At 52.6% G+C, this 13,384-nt stretch overlaps 1 protein-coding gene across 1 annotated transcript in view; it reads left to right on the top strand.

Annotated features, from left to right (window-relative positions):
* SLC12A8 (solute carrier family 12, member 8) overlaps positions 1-13,384 on the top strand; it is a 139,089-nt gene that overhangs the window by 75,710 nt on the left and 49,995 nt on the right. The window contains exon 5 of the mRNA XM_005873126.2: positions 10,495-10,608. Within this exon, the coding sequence (XP_005873188.1) occupies positions 10,495-10,608 (114 nt within the window). The remainder of the gene's footprint in view (positions 1-10,494; positions 10,609-13,384) is intronic.

Here is a 13,384-nt window from a genome sequence, read left to right as displayed (position 1 = left end):
ATATAATTGATTTCAGAGAGGGAGGGAGAGGGAGAGAGAGATAGAAACATCAATGATGAGAATCACTGATTGGCTGCCTCTGCACGCCCCACACTGGGGATCAAGCCCGAAACCCAGGCATGTGCCCAGACTGGGAATCGCACTGTGACCTCCTGGTTCATAGGTTGATGCTCAACCACTGAGCCATGCTGGCCAGGCTCATCCTCTCCTTTATGACCTAAATAGGAAGTGAAACACTCTTGTGTTTGTTCTGCCTATAGGATAACATTGTATGTTGGGGGTTCTTGTTTTTAAAAATAGATGAGACCGTTGACTATTTCTCTGGGAGAGGGAGGAAATACCTTGGGAACCATGAACTCCTGGCTTTTGGGTTCTACCCTTGCTAGAAGGTTTTCTGGGGGTAATGGGCCTCACTCCTGCCTGGCCGTCCGAGGGGCAGGAGCTGGCAGCCTCAGGCCTTCCCTGGTGCTGAGTTTGACTCTGATGAAGAAAGAGCGACTGGCCAGAATCCTTGGCCCTGGCTCCAAGCCCTCCTGCTATCTCCATTGAATTATTTTATTTGCTGGCTTTGGGTGTGGAAAGCAGAGAAAGAAGCCATTAGGTTGAAGAGGCCGTGGGGACCCAGTCGAGGCTGCAGAAGGAAGCGAGAGCGGACACTGCCCAGCTCAACCCTGGTGTCCACTCAGCTCTGTGAGCAGGAGGGGCTCTGTTCTGCCCCGGCTCCCTGGCCAGCGTTCTGGGGACGGATGCCTGAAGGATGAAGTCACCAGCTTGGGAGGGTCCTCTCACACTGCTGGGCCTGGCCTGCCTCAGCCCTGAGCAGCCTGAGCTCCAAGGACGTGAAGGGTGACGCCCTGAGGGATGGGCTAGCACACGGCTGCCCCCAGCTCCTCTGCCTGCCTGGTGCTCCTCTCACAGCAGGTGGAAGGTGCCCTCTGGCTGTGGGCGTGGGCAGAAGGCCCTCTGTGCAGCTGTGGAGGGGCAAATAATGGCACTCTCTGGCTCAGGTATTTTGGGGGCACCTATGGGTTGAGAGGAGAGGGACACAAAGTCAGGGAGACGTGCCTTCAAGTCACTCACATATGGGTAGGGAATGAGCCACCTACAGACCAGAGAACCAGAGAGACAACCAGGGACTCTGTAGACTGCGCTGTGAGCTGCGGAGCCCTGGGTGCTGGTCGACGGGCAGTGTGACATCTGTCATGGGCGCAGTCAGCGGGAGAGTGCTGCCTCCTGGGGGCGACCAGGAAATGAAGCCCCAAATCACACACTTGAAAGCTATTCAATGAGGTCCAGTGTGGGCCTCCCCTTCCTTTTCTCCCCTTGACCCTCACTCCAGGGTTAGGACCAGGGGGTCCTGAGCCTGAGGGAGAAGACCTGCTCATCATCCAGCTTACCTGCCCCTGCAGTCCCAGACCTTAATGCTCGCTGAGGCCAGGCCATCTTCAGGGACGTGTTCTGAAGAAGCAGTGAGCCCTCTGCCGCAGGCTTAGCCCAACGCCAGCACACAGGCACCCTCGGCCCAGGAGGCGGAGAGCCCTGAGCACACCTCCGTGGAGACTGCATCTGCCCATGTGCTTCTGGGCCCTGGAGGGAGGGACCGTGGCTGTCACTGCTGGCCCCATTAGAAAGATTGCATTTACCACAGTTGTCAGAACCATGGCTTTGGAGTCAGACCCCTGTGTTCAAATCCCCTCTCAGCTATAACTTATCACTTGCCCTTGGTCCATTTCATTAGCCTTCCCACTGCTGTCTTCATTTCTGAGAAGTAGGTAATACTGCCTACCTTGCTGGGCTGTCAAAGCATAAACTAAGATATTCTAGGTAAGAGGGCTAGTGTCATAGTGGGCACAGAGTGGGTGCCCAATAAGCAGTTATTATTGTTATAGTTGTTTATCCTGGAAGAATAGGTCTGTGGAGGCCCCTGGGTTATACTCCAAGACAACACTTCTCAAGCTTGAGATCTGGGATGTTGTTAAAATGAAGATTGCAGTTCTTCAGGTAGGGGCAGCGTGGTGGGGAAGGGAGAGGCGAACGCCGAGTCTCATTTCTAACAAGCTCTCAGGTGATGCCTCCCCCTCCCCCCCCCCCCCCCCCCCCCCCAGATTATACTTTGCATAACAAGGTAGGTCCCTGGGGCACACAGCCAAGTCCAGCCTAGAAGAGTGTCTCTTTCCTTCCTTCCCTTTGCTCTCCTCTCTACACTCCCCGTCAATCGTCAGTTGTCATCAGAAAACTTTCCTGGCTCTACTGACAAATACTCCATTCAGCAGGTGTAAGCGGGACTGTCCCAGGTAGGATGTGCGGGTCCCCCTGCCCATCGAGCACCCCAGTGATTGCACCCATCCAGAGAGGAGGAGGGGGATCTAGAGCAGCGGTTCTCAACCTGTGGGTCGCGACCCCTTTGGCGGTCGAACGACCCTTTGACAGGGGGCGCCTGAGACCATCCTGCATAGCAGATATTTACATTACGATTCATAACAGTAGCAACATGACAGTTATGAAGTAGCAACGAAAATAATTTTATGGTTGGGTCACAACATGAGGAACTGTATTAAAGGGCCAGAAGGTTGAGAACCACTGATAGAGGGGGCGGGGAACCTATCCCTGACCAGAGGAGATCCTAATCAATGGGGAGTTGATGCAGACACCTTGCTCTCCTTGAGCACCCGGCTGAAAGGCTTGCAAAGGGCCACGAAGGCTGAGGAGCCCCTGTAAAGGACAATGCTGGAACACACCGCGTCCTGCTTCCCCCTCTCAGAGCCAGAGGGTCCCTCTCCCCCCCGTGGTCTAACCTTCTAATGGCCTATGATACTAAATCTCTGCCAGGGCATTCTAAGAGACCATCTGCTCCCTTTCTTTCTTGGTAGGACTTGGGGTGGGGGAGAGCTGCCCTTGGCTGCAGAACTGGGGGTCTGGGAGTTTGAATATGTGCAGCTTGGTTCTCGGTAAAAGGGCCCCTTGACCATCCACTCCCTTCCCAGCTGCCAGAAGGAGTCAGTGGTGGCTGGGAGGAACCCACAGCCAGGGTGGAGACTTCCTGTCAAAACAGCCACTTATCCTGGCCGGAGAGTGCATTCCTTTCCCCAGGAGATAAGAAGGCCAGATTTTCCTTTCTCAGGGCTCCTGTGAGCTGAGAGCTGCACTGGGCAGGCCCTGGGGCCTCTGTAGTCCCCTCAGTAGGGGCCCAGGCTGACCAGCTTGGCTCCCCACCCCCTTCCCACACTCCCCGTATCCTTGGGTGAGCACTGACCCGGAGTGGGAGCGAAGGGTTGAACCCTGTCTATGCTCCACTTTCCTATCTGACGAATGCACCTACTCCGTGAGTTAGTTAGTGTACACAAAGCACTCGGAGTGGGCGGTGCCTGGCACCAACCTGGCTCAGCACCTGTGGCCGTCACTATATTAGCCAAGATGCTTCTTTGTTTCCTGCAGGTGAGCCCTGAGTTCCTTAATGTCCTGGGGCCTCTGACAGTTCTTTCCTCTGTAGGCCTCTCCAGGCAAAACTCTCTTCTCATCTCAACTTGCGGACCCCAAGGCCATTATAGGAAAAGGTCATTAAGCGTTTAAAATAGAACACAGGTCAGCAGATGAGCAGTTCCGTGGGTATTAGAAGCCATTGTTCGCCAGGAAAAGGTTCATCCTCCCCTCCAAGTGCGAATCCTTTGCTCCAGAAGGAACCCCAGGACTGCCTGTCCCGTGCTAGATTGTGGGGGTTGGCAGGAGCCCCTCTCCTTACTGGAACTCTTAGCCGCCCCTCCCAAGGGGGCTGCCCTAAGATCACCCCAACCGGGGCCCTTTGTCCCCAGAGTTGCCCAGCTCTGGGCTTTTCCTGCTGTTCCCACCCCACCAGCCAGTTGTCCCGCAGGGTGGAGGCCTTCCCCAGGGGCCTGGAGGCTCCAGGCTGCTCCTCCCTGCGCCCTCGGGGCAGGCCCAGCCCCACTCCAACTTCCCTTCTGGCCACTGCTGGCCTGCCCAGCCCTCTTCTGTGTATTTTCTCTCTGGGTGGGGGCCTGGGAGCTGGAAACCGTGCTCACATCCTCTCCCCACCCTCCCTTGGAGGACCAAGCTCACTAGGGCTGAAGCCAGAGAGGAGACTGTGGTCTGGGGAAGGCGCCCAGCTCACTGCCCAGAATTGCAGGGAAGGACAGCTGTGCTGTGGGCGGGGCCTTGGGGGTCTCTTCCAAACCTATTTCCCCTTCCGTCTCCCCAGCCGGTGATCAATACAGTCCAAATCAATACAGCCCAGTTGAATTCAATTAAAAAAATTTTTTTTATGGAGCATCTCAGTGGACCAGGATTGTTAGGACCCAGTTCAAGGACAGGGCAGCCCATGGGGCCGTGCTACCGAGTGGACTCCAACTCAACCCTAAGCGAGGGCTCCTGCTCCATTTGCAGTTACTTCTCCATGCCTTAGAGCAGCTGACTTCCATTTCCAAACTCCATTTTCCTCAGCTGCACAAACGGGCCAGTGGATGAGCTCATGAAGTTTTCCTATCTGCACTGATGGAGAGCACTCGTGACAGTGAAGTAATGGGAGATGTTACGCCAGTGCTTGTCATGCAGACCTGCTTTGATGAACATATTAACATATTAAACTGTAGTCGTTCCGGAGTGTGCATTGTATCAATAGCCACAGAGAAAGGGAAGGGGGCCCAGGGAGGCAGGGGCGGTGCTGACATGTTCTGGAAGCTAATTTGGGATTTTACGTCTGCCATTGGAAACCGGTCATGTCTTTGGACCATGTGTCCTGAGTGTTGAGAAGGGGCTTCTGGTTTGGCAACTTCCAGAATGGGAAGGGTTGTGGGAAACTGGCTAGTACCCCACTCTCCATCACCGGGGTACTCAATAGGGATGCAGAATTTCGGGCCACTTCCAGACCGAGGGTCAGACTTTGCATTTCCAAGGGGGAAGGGCTCACCGACAGGCCCACAGTGAGCTTGTGGCGGAACCAGGGCGGAACCCAGGTGTCCTGACTATTGGTCTCATCATAGCTTCCCCTTCCTCCCCAGAGGTCTTTGGGGCCCTCATGCCCACACCATCGAGGAGGAGATGAGCCTGGACTTCTCCCAAACCTCTGCTCTTTGGGTGCATCTTCCTTCCTGAGACCCGGGGCTGCCTTGCTCATTGCAGCTTCCAGGAGCTAACACCAGAGCCCAGAGGAAGAGAAGCCCCGCTGACCAGCCCGGGCGGCCGGGGGCATGCTGGGTGGGTTAACTTCTTCACTCCGTCCACCTTGGACCATCTGGGGCCGGGCGGTATCTGAGTAAGTGTGGGTGGCGGCCCTTGGGCAGGTGCTGTGTGGGCACTCAGTGGCAGGAAGGGGCCCTGGACACTCCCTTTCTTCCCCTTTTCACCGAGCTCTCTGTCAGGCTGTCATTTCTGACTCATCGCCCCCCAGCTTCGGGCCCCTGTCCCCATCAGGCCATGCCCCAGAGCTGTCAAGGTGTAAGGGACGCTGGGCAGACCCTCCTGGGTCGCAGTCCAGCTCCACATGGAGTCGGACCTTAGGAGGAGCCTTGTCTACAGCAACTGCTTGCCCCTTGGAAAAGGCACCCATTGTGTGTTTTCCTGAGGGCACACCTACTGTGCTTCCTCTTCCTCTGGGGACCCTCAGCTTGCTCTTGGTGGTCTTCTCCTGCCTGCGGGAGCCCCTCCCCACCCCCCACCCCAGGTGTTGTTTGCAGGGCGTGTGCCCCTTCCCAGAACCTCAGCCTCTCCTTTCCTTTTCCTCGAGGAGTTGCTCTTCCTGTGATCTCCCAGGTCAGCCTGCCCTTGGGTCTGGGCCCCTCCCTGCCTTCCTCTCTCCCGGGCCCTTCCTCCACTCTTTCTATTCCTGGTTGGACCAGCCTCTTCCATTGTCCATTCCCAGGAAAGGGCTATCTTGCTGGTTGAGGGGTTGGGGATGGGAGCCAAGAAGAAAGCCAGTGCCGGAAGCCCCCCTCCTCCGCTGGAGCCCACGGCTCACAGTGGGGTGGTGGCCGGAGTGCCAGCGTCATTTTTAGAAATCTCCATTTCTCAGTTAGTCAGTGGTTGCAATCTGACATCCACATGTGGGGGCTGATGACTTCTGGACTGCCTCTTCTCATTGCAGCAGGGGCAGGGGTAGAGGCAGGGGCAGGGGCAGGTGTGGGGGAACCACAGGTGCCACAGAGAGCTTCCTAGCAGCCACCACACTACTTGTGACCAAGGCTGGCCACCTTTGGCCAAGGCACGGTGGGTGGGGTCCCGTGAGCACCCCTCTGATCAGACAGTGGGCCCAGAGAAGCACAGCTCACCAGCCTCTCTGCAGACAGACCTGTGAGCGTCCTCCCCTTGCCTGTTCTTGCCTGGGTTTGGCGTGCTTTGTTTTCTTTGTTCTTTCTAAAAACACAGCTCAAATGGAACCAAAGTATTTTTTCTATGGATATAGAAACAGATGTTCAGGTCAAACCCAGATACATTCACATGCAGCAGCTGTGGGCCCTGGGCATCCCAGGCCTTTCAGATTTGGAAGCTGTTGAGAGAACCCCAGCCCGCCTCCCCTGATTTGCCAGAGGAGGAGACACAAGGCTTACAGAGGCAAAGGGACAATTTTTAGAAATCTCTGGGGAAACACTTCTGGGACGAATTACCGAGAAACGGTGTGGCTGATGGAACACGTTGAATTCAGACAGACCTGGGGTCCAGGCTGGGCTCTGCCTCCTCCCAGCGGTGCAAGCCCCAGCTACCCACCCGCTTCAGCTGGTGGCATTCCACAGGTGGGCCTCCTGCTGGCCCACAGATGGAGAGAGGGGGATGCTGGGAGCACCGGGGGAGTCTCGTGAGGTTGAAGGAAGCCTGTGCCGCACACATCTCTCTGTGTGGGAGGCGTGCAAGGCTGGGGCCTGGCCTGGAGGAGACGCCGTAGCTGTAATCCAGGCAGGTCTGGCTCTGTGACCTTGGACAAGATTCTCTACCTTCCTGAGCCTGGTTTCCTCACCTCCGAGCTTGCAGGGCGATTGCGAAGATCAAGGTTGACCTTGTAAAGGACTTACTATCCAGCGACTGGCATGTTTGAGGTACTCAGTAAGCTTATTATTCTCAGAGGACGGGTTGCTCTGGGGGGCCCTGCACGATGCCTGTGCATGGGGGACTCGGCGCAGTCTGGCAGGCCTGCGGTATGGAACATAGTTGGCTGTGTCACTCAGAGCCACTGTCTGCTCCTTGGCAGGGAGTGGTGACAGGCAGGGCTGGGGATGTCATAGGTGCCTGCAGGGCCTGGCAGAACAGTTTCAAGTGCAGAGGCAGCCCCTGGTGTGCAGGTCCTGAACCTCGGGGCCGAAGCCTCCCAGAACGTCTTCGGAAGCCTGAGAGCCCCAACTGGTTTGCACAATGTGTTGTCTGTGGGGAGGGGGGCCACAGCTTTCATCAGAATCTCAAACAGGCCATGGCAGAAGAATCGGTACCTTTGGTCTGGGCATCAGAAAGTCGGTCATGAAGACCCGCTGTAAGAGGTTGGCCCCAGGTGTCGGCGCAGCCAGCTAACCTCACTCCTCAGGAACGCACGCCAGCCAGGGACACCAGTGCCTGCCCTGCGCACCTGCCCTGCATGAGCTCAGGGTCCAGCTGGACCAGGTTCAGCGTGTGGGAGAGACCCGGGTCCCAGGAGTTGGGGTGAGGGCTGGTCACCAAGGCCTGGGGAGGTGGGGGCAGAGAAATGAGGCAGGTCCACCATGCAAACCTCTGGGGCCCCTCCTCATCCACTGGAAAGTGGCACATGTGAGGGGTGGGCCCTGGGGACAGTCCTGCTTGGTCAGAAAGCTCATAAGATGCTCTCTCTGGGCCTCGAATTCTGGTTGGGGGGAGATGACTGCGGGATCTGGCCTCGGAGCCTTGTTCAGATCCCCCAGGCTGTGTGCCGTGCAGGTGTGGCTGGGGCCTCTCTCTCTCATTTTTTTTCTTTGGATCCTTGTTGTACGTATGTTTTTCTCATAAACCGCCGAAATCATTTTGAGAAGTAGGGGGAGTAGAGATGAAAAGGAAGAAAAGATCTTTGTTTATAGAAAAGCTGTCTGGAGAAAGTGGGCTTTCCATTATGGGATGTTCTGTTTGTTTTTCTGAAAGATATATTTTGATGATAAGTCGATTATGCTCATTAAAAACAACATGGAAAATGTGTAGACATAAAAAAATGAGAGAAAAAAATTGCCCCTAATTGCATTATACAGACAGCCACTGTTATTGTTCTGGTATATTTGCTTCTACTCTTTACATGCATAAATGGAAACTTCTTTGAGTATTTATACTATAAATGGTATCTAGTTTTCTTAACATATGTAGAACATGAATAGTTTTCTATGGCACTAAAAACCCTTATAAGCATTTGAAATACTTCAGCCCCCTTATCGTTAGACATGTAGACCCATTTTACAATATTAGAAACAAAGCATTGCCAAGCAGCTTGGTCCATAAAGGTCTTCTCAAATGTAAGGTTATTCCCTTGAGAGAGGTGCAGAACTGGACCTGGGGGGAGAGGCTGGGGCAGCAGGGTGGGCGTGAGTCTGCTGGGGAATGTGTGAGGGCTGCCCCAGGAGAAGGGGCCGAGGCAGCTCCTCCCAGCCCCCCTCGGGAGCCAAGTGACTCATCCTCTCATCTGTGGCCTTGTTGGTGGGGTGGAGGGAGAGGAAAGGCTTCCCAGTGACTCACCTATGGGGCCTGCAATCACTTGGACCCTTCAGGCTGGTGACCACACACCTGCCCGTCAGGGCCCCTTAGTGATGGCGGCGATCCACGGAGCCTGATGAAGTGTTTATGTCCGCACGGCTGGCCTGCCCGGTGCACATTCAGATGCGCTTTCGGACCTGAGCATCCTCCCAGCTTGGCTGAGCTCCGTTCCAAGGCAGGCTGGACTGGTTTTCTCCTCAGAAAGGCTAGTCACGGGGTCAGCCAGCGGATAAACTGAAGTTCACTTCGCCATTATCGCTTTTTTGTTAATGAGGGGAGGACCAGCTGTGAAGATGCCAAACCATTCAGAAATGTTGCCCAGTTCCTGGGATCGAATGTCCCAGGACAGATTCTGTGTTCAGAAAAGAGAGCTGTCAACGACGATTTTGCATCCCAACCGGACTCCCAAGGGCCCCTTGTGCTTCACTGAGCTTTCGTTTTATTGTTTTTTTGAAAATATTTTTCCTATGAAGTTATGAGTCTTGGAAGCTGTGAGAAGCGCTGGCGACCTCACAGGCCTCACCAGGGAGCTGGCGCGTTTGGTGGGTGGATGCTCGGGGTGAGGCTAAGCCCTGAGGCAGGTGGGGGACGGGCAGGAGGTCCTGTCACCCGGGCCTAGGGGTCGGCTGTGGAGTCATAGCCCAGTGCTGTCCTCTGTGACTGCAGGGCCAGAGGGCGAGGGGCTGGGATGGCTTCTCTTGGACTATGGTTAGCAGGAACACACCTCCCCTCCTCGGAGACAGGCTTCAGAAGCACAGAGGGAGAGCCCAAGAATGGTTACCTTGTCTCTTGAAATGCCACAGCCCCGAACGTGTCCACGGAGTCTGTTCAAAGTGACCTCCTTTGACAAAGAAGCAAAGTGCCCGTAGGATTCAAACTTGAAAAAGTTCATTCAAGTCAATGTACTAGACGTTTCAAACGCATTGAAGAAATCGGATCTGAGATGTCCCTCTACAAAGCAGTCTGTGAACAAGTCAAACCGAAAGCACGGAAGCGGGCTGTGCCCGTCGCTGGGATCTGAGGGAAGGGTCTTTTCAGTGTGACCCACATTCTCAACCTACCTGCTGTGACCCAGGCCCAGTGCGTGACTCGGGGGGACAGGGATGTGCAAGACTGGACTTGCGGCCTCAAGGAGGCCAGTTGGGGAAAGACCTGATGTGGCTAATCCTGCCAGCTGCACTCAGGAGGAGGAACTGATTCTGATTAGGGAGTTCTTGTAAACCCCAGGGGAGCAACCTTTGAGATGAGCTTGAAGAGTGAGCACAATATTGATGCTCAGGGATGTGGGAGAAGGGTCTGGAAGGCAGGGCCGCAGGGGTGGGTGTCCGTGGGGTTCTTGGGAAGAGGTGTCTATGTGACTGTTGGGGAGAAGAAGGAGGCAAAGAGGAATGGGAGATGGTGGGGGGTTGCCAGGCTGTGGATGGTTCTGACACTCATCCTAAGGAGTTTGGACTATATTCTGCAGCTAATGGGGACCCATGGGATGGTTTCTGAGCAGGGAGCTAACTTAATTTTTTAAATTAAAAGCAAACACACACATACATGCTCATCGAAAGATTTATACTGATGTCTACAAGCAAAAAAAAAAGAAAGAAAATGCTCCCATCCCCAGTGGTAATTGCTGTTCCCCTTCATGTCATTTCGTCCACCTGCATCTGCAGATACAGGCACACAGAAGTCAGCTGGATGTGGGAGGAAGATGGCTTTGTCGGACCTTCTCTCTCTCTGCATTGGGTGGGACTACAGTCTGGGGAAGCCTGTGCTACATCTTATCATTTGGCTCATTCGGCTCCTCTCGGTGTATTTCAGAACATGGCTTCATTGGATATTCACCGGAACTGCTGCAGAACAACACGCTGCCTGATTACAGCCCCGGGGAGTCTTTTTTCACTGTCTTTGGGGTGTTCTTCCCAGCAGCAACAGGTATTGTCATTTGTTGGGGTTTCTTTCACACTCATGTTGGGGGTATAAATGCTTGGTGCGTAAAACTCAGAATCATAACGGACCTTCATGTGCTCTCAGAATGTACATCTGACTTTAGAGATGGCCTTAGCCTTGACTAAAAATCTATTACTGTAACAGTGTACTTGTTCGTAATTCCTGAAAGCCCCAACGTGATTTAATCCTCCTTAACCCCTGTACTTATATATTGACACCTCTAGGCCAAGTGAAGAGAGGGGACATACTTCTCTTAGGACTAAGCAGGATGGCTTCCTCAGCAGGACAAGCTGTCCTTTCTACCCTGGAATGAGTGCAAACTGGGTCTAGAACTCCCCTCTCTCTCCCCTGACTCCTGCCTCGTCTCCCAGGGCACAAAGAAATGCTGTTGTCTTTTCTTACTACACTGGGTGTGGGGAAACCAGGATCCCCTGCCTTCCCCACTTTCCTGGCCCGCAGGGGCCTGGGAGAAGCCTTCACAGCCGAGGCCCCTGCAGAACTCTTGTCCCATGCTGGGGGCCTGGCCTGGAGGCAGTAAGCTAATATGTTGATCAAATGATCTAAACCAGGGGTCCTCAAACTTTTTAAACAGGGGGCCAGTTCACTGTCCCTCAGACCGTTGGAGGGCCGAACTATAGTTTAAAAAAAAACTATGAACAAATTCCTATGCACACTGCACATATCTTATTTTGAAGTAAAAAATCAAAACGGGAACAAATACAATATTTGTATTTGCATGTGGCCCGCGGGCCGTAGTTTGAGGACCCCTGATCTAAATGATGGCAGGAAGGCACAGACTCAGAAAAGCATTTCACCCCTGATCAGGCTGTGTTGATGCCCTGGAGCAGCGGTTCTCAACCTGTGGGTCGCGACCCCTTTGGGGGTCGAACGACCCTTTCACAGGGGCCTCCTAAGACCATTGGAAAACACATATATAATTACATATTGTTTTTATGATTAATCACTATGCAATTATGATGTTCAATTTGTAACAATGAAATTGAGGGTCGCCACAACATGAGGAACTGTATTAAAGGGTCTCGGCATTAGGAAGGTTGAGAACAACTGCCCTGGAGTGTGGCTAATTTTGTCTCCTTCCCTTCCTCACCTTCTCCCTCTGCCGTCTTATATGTGGCCATTTTCTTGCTCATTATCCTCTCCCTAAATAGGGTAGGGGTAGAAAAAAGAGGAGAAGCTACTAGAATGTCAAAAATTTACAAGGCTGTCCATACCAAATGTTGGCAGAGACACGGAGACACTGGGGTCCTCACATACTGCTAAAGGGAGAGTAAAATGGTACAACCGTTTTGGAAAAGTTTGGTGGTTTCTTAAAAATTAAGCACACACCCAGCCATTCCACTCCGGGTGATCTACTGTGGAGGACGAACGCAGGTGTCCGTACAAAGACTGTGCATGAAAGTTCAAAGCAGCTTGATTTGTAATAGTCCCAAACTGGAAACAGCTCCTACAGCGGGACCTCGGTTCTCCAACTTAATTTGTTCAGGAAGGTCTTTCGAGAAGCGATTTGTTCGAAAACAGAATCATTTTTCCCATTAGAAATAATGGGAATTTAATCCATTCCAGACCCTCAAATGATTCCCTGTTTTAACCTTTCTTATATACAGTACGTGTCTAATGTACTGTTTAATCTGTAAATAAATAAACAGTTCTTTTCTTACGTTTATTGCACCACCTCCTACTGGCCTTAAAGGAGCCACTCACAGCACTCGGTCCAGGGGTGTCTTTCAGGTCAGCACGCAGCATCTTTGCTTGTTCATATGTCACCGCCTCGGAAATGGCGGTCCCTGGCTCACTGCTTTTCTTTTCTCCAAATCAACAGCAGTTTTTCTACCTCTTCAATTGCCTGTGATCATTGCTTCTTTTACACCCTTCGCAACTATAGCGCTCTTGATGGCCTCTTTACGTTTTAAAATTGGGCTAATCATCGATTTTTCCCAGCAACAAAAGCATTCTCTCCTTGGTCTGTTGCCTGAGAGGTGCTTTTTATCCTGCTGAGATGTCAGCGTGAAAGGGTTGTTAGATTGAGAACCGAAGTTTGGTTAGCTTACCAAAACATCTTTCCTGTGAACAACTTGGTCGGGAACCGAATTGTTCAGGATGGGAGATGTTCGAGAACCGAGGTTTGGCTGTATTCATCCATAGGTGAATGGGTAAACAAATGGAGGTGTTGCCATACAATATAAACTACTCAATAAAAAGACATGAACTATTGATACATGCAACAACACAGATGAATCTCAAAATAATTATGCTGTAGGAAAGAAGTCAGACAAGAAAGAGTACCCTTTTAAAAAGATAAAATTGTAAAAACTATTTACGGAAGATTCTAGAACTTGAAAGTATAGTAGCAGAAAGCAGACCAGTGGATGCCTGGAAATGAGGTGAGGGAAGCAGGAGGGGTGGACAGGGAAATTTACTGAAAAATATATTCCTGACTAAGGGGATGGTTTTACAGATCTATTCATCTGCCAAAACTTTTCAGGTTGTTACTCTTTAAAGACGTGCAGCTTATTGTATATTAGTTATCCCTGGGTAAAGCTGTGAAAATGAAAATAACATAAAAGAAAAACAACAAAGCCCATAATCATCCGTCCTCAGTCCCTCTGGCAATGGCCTTTCCTCTCCTCTTCACGGCTAAACGCAGAGCTTTCTCTGCATCCTCATCTCCACGTTCCTAGGTTCACTCCTCCACTCTTTTTGGAATTCCAAGCCGGTCTCTCCAGCAAAGTGGATCCTTTCA

Source organism: Myotis brandtii, unplaced genomic scaffold, assembly GCF_000412655.1.
Source record: "Myotis brandtii unplaced genomic scaffold, ASM41265v1 scaffold4, whole genome shotgun sequence".
Classification (NCBI taxonomy): Eukaryota; Metazoa; Chordata; class Mammalia; order Chiroptera; family Vespertilionidae; genus Myotis; species Myotis brandtii.
The sequence above is the reverse complement of the archived record's forward strand: the minus strand, read 5'-3'. Positions and strand labels throughout refer to the sequence as shown.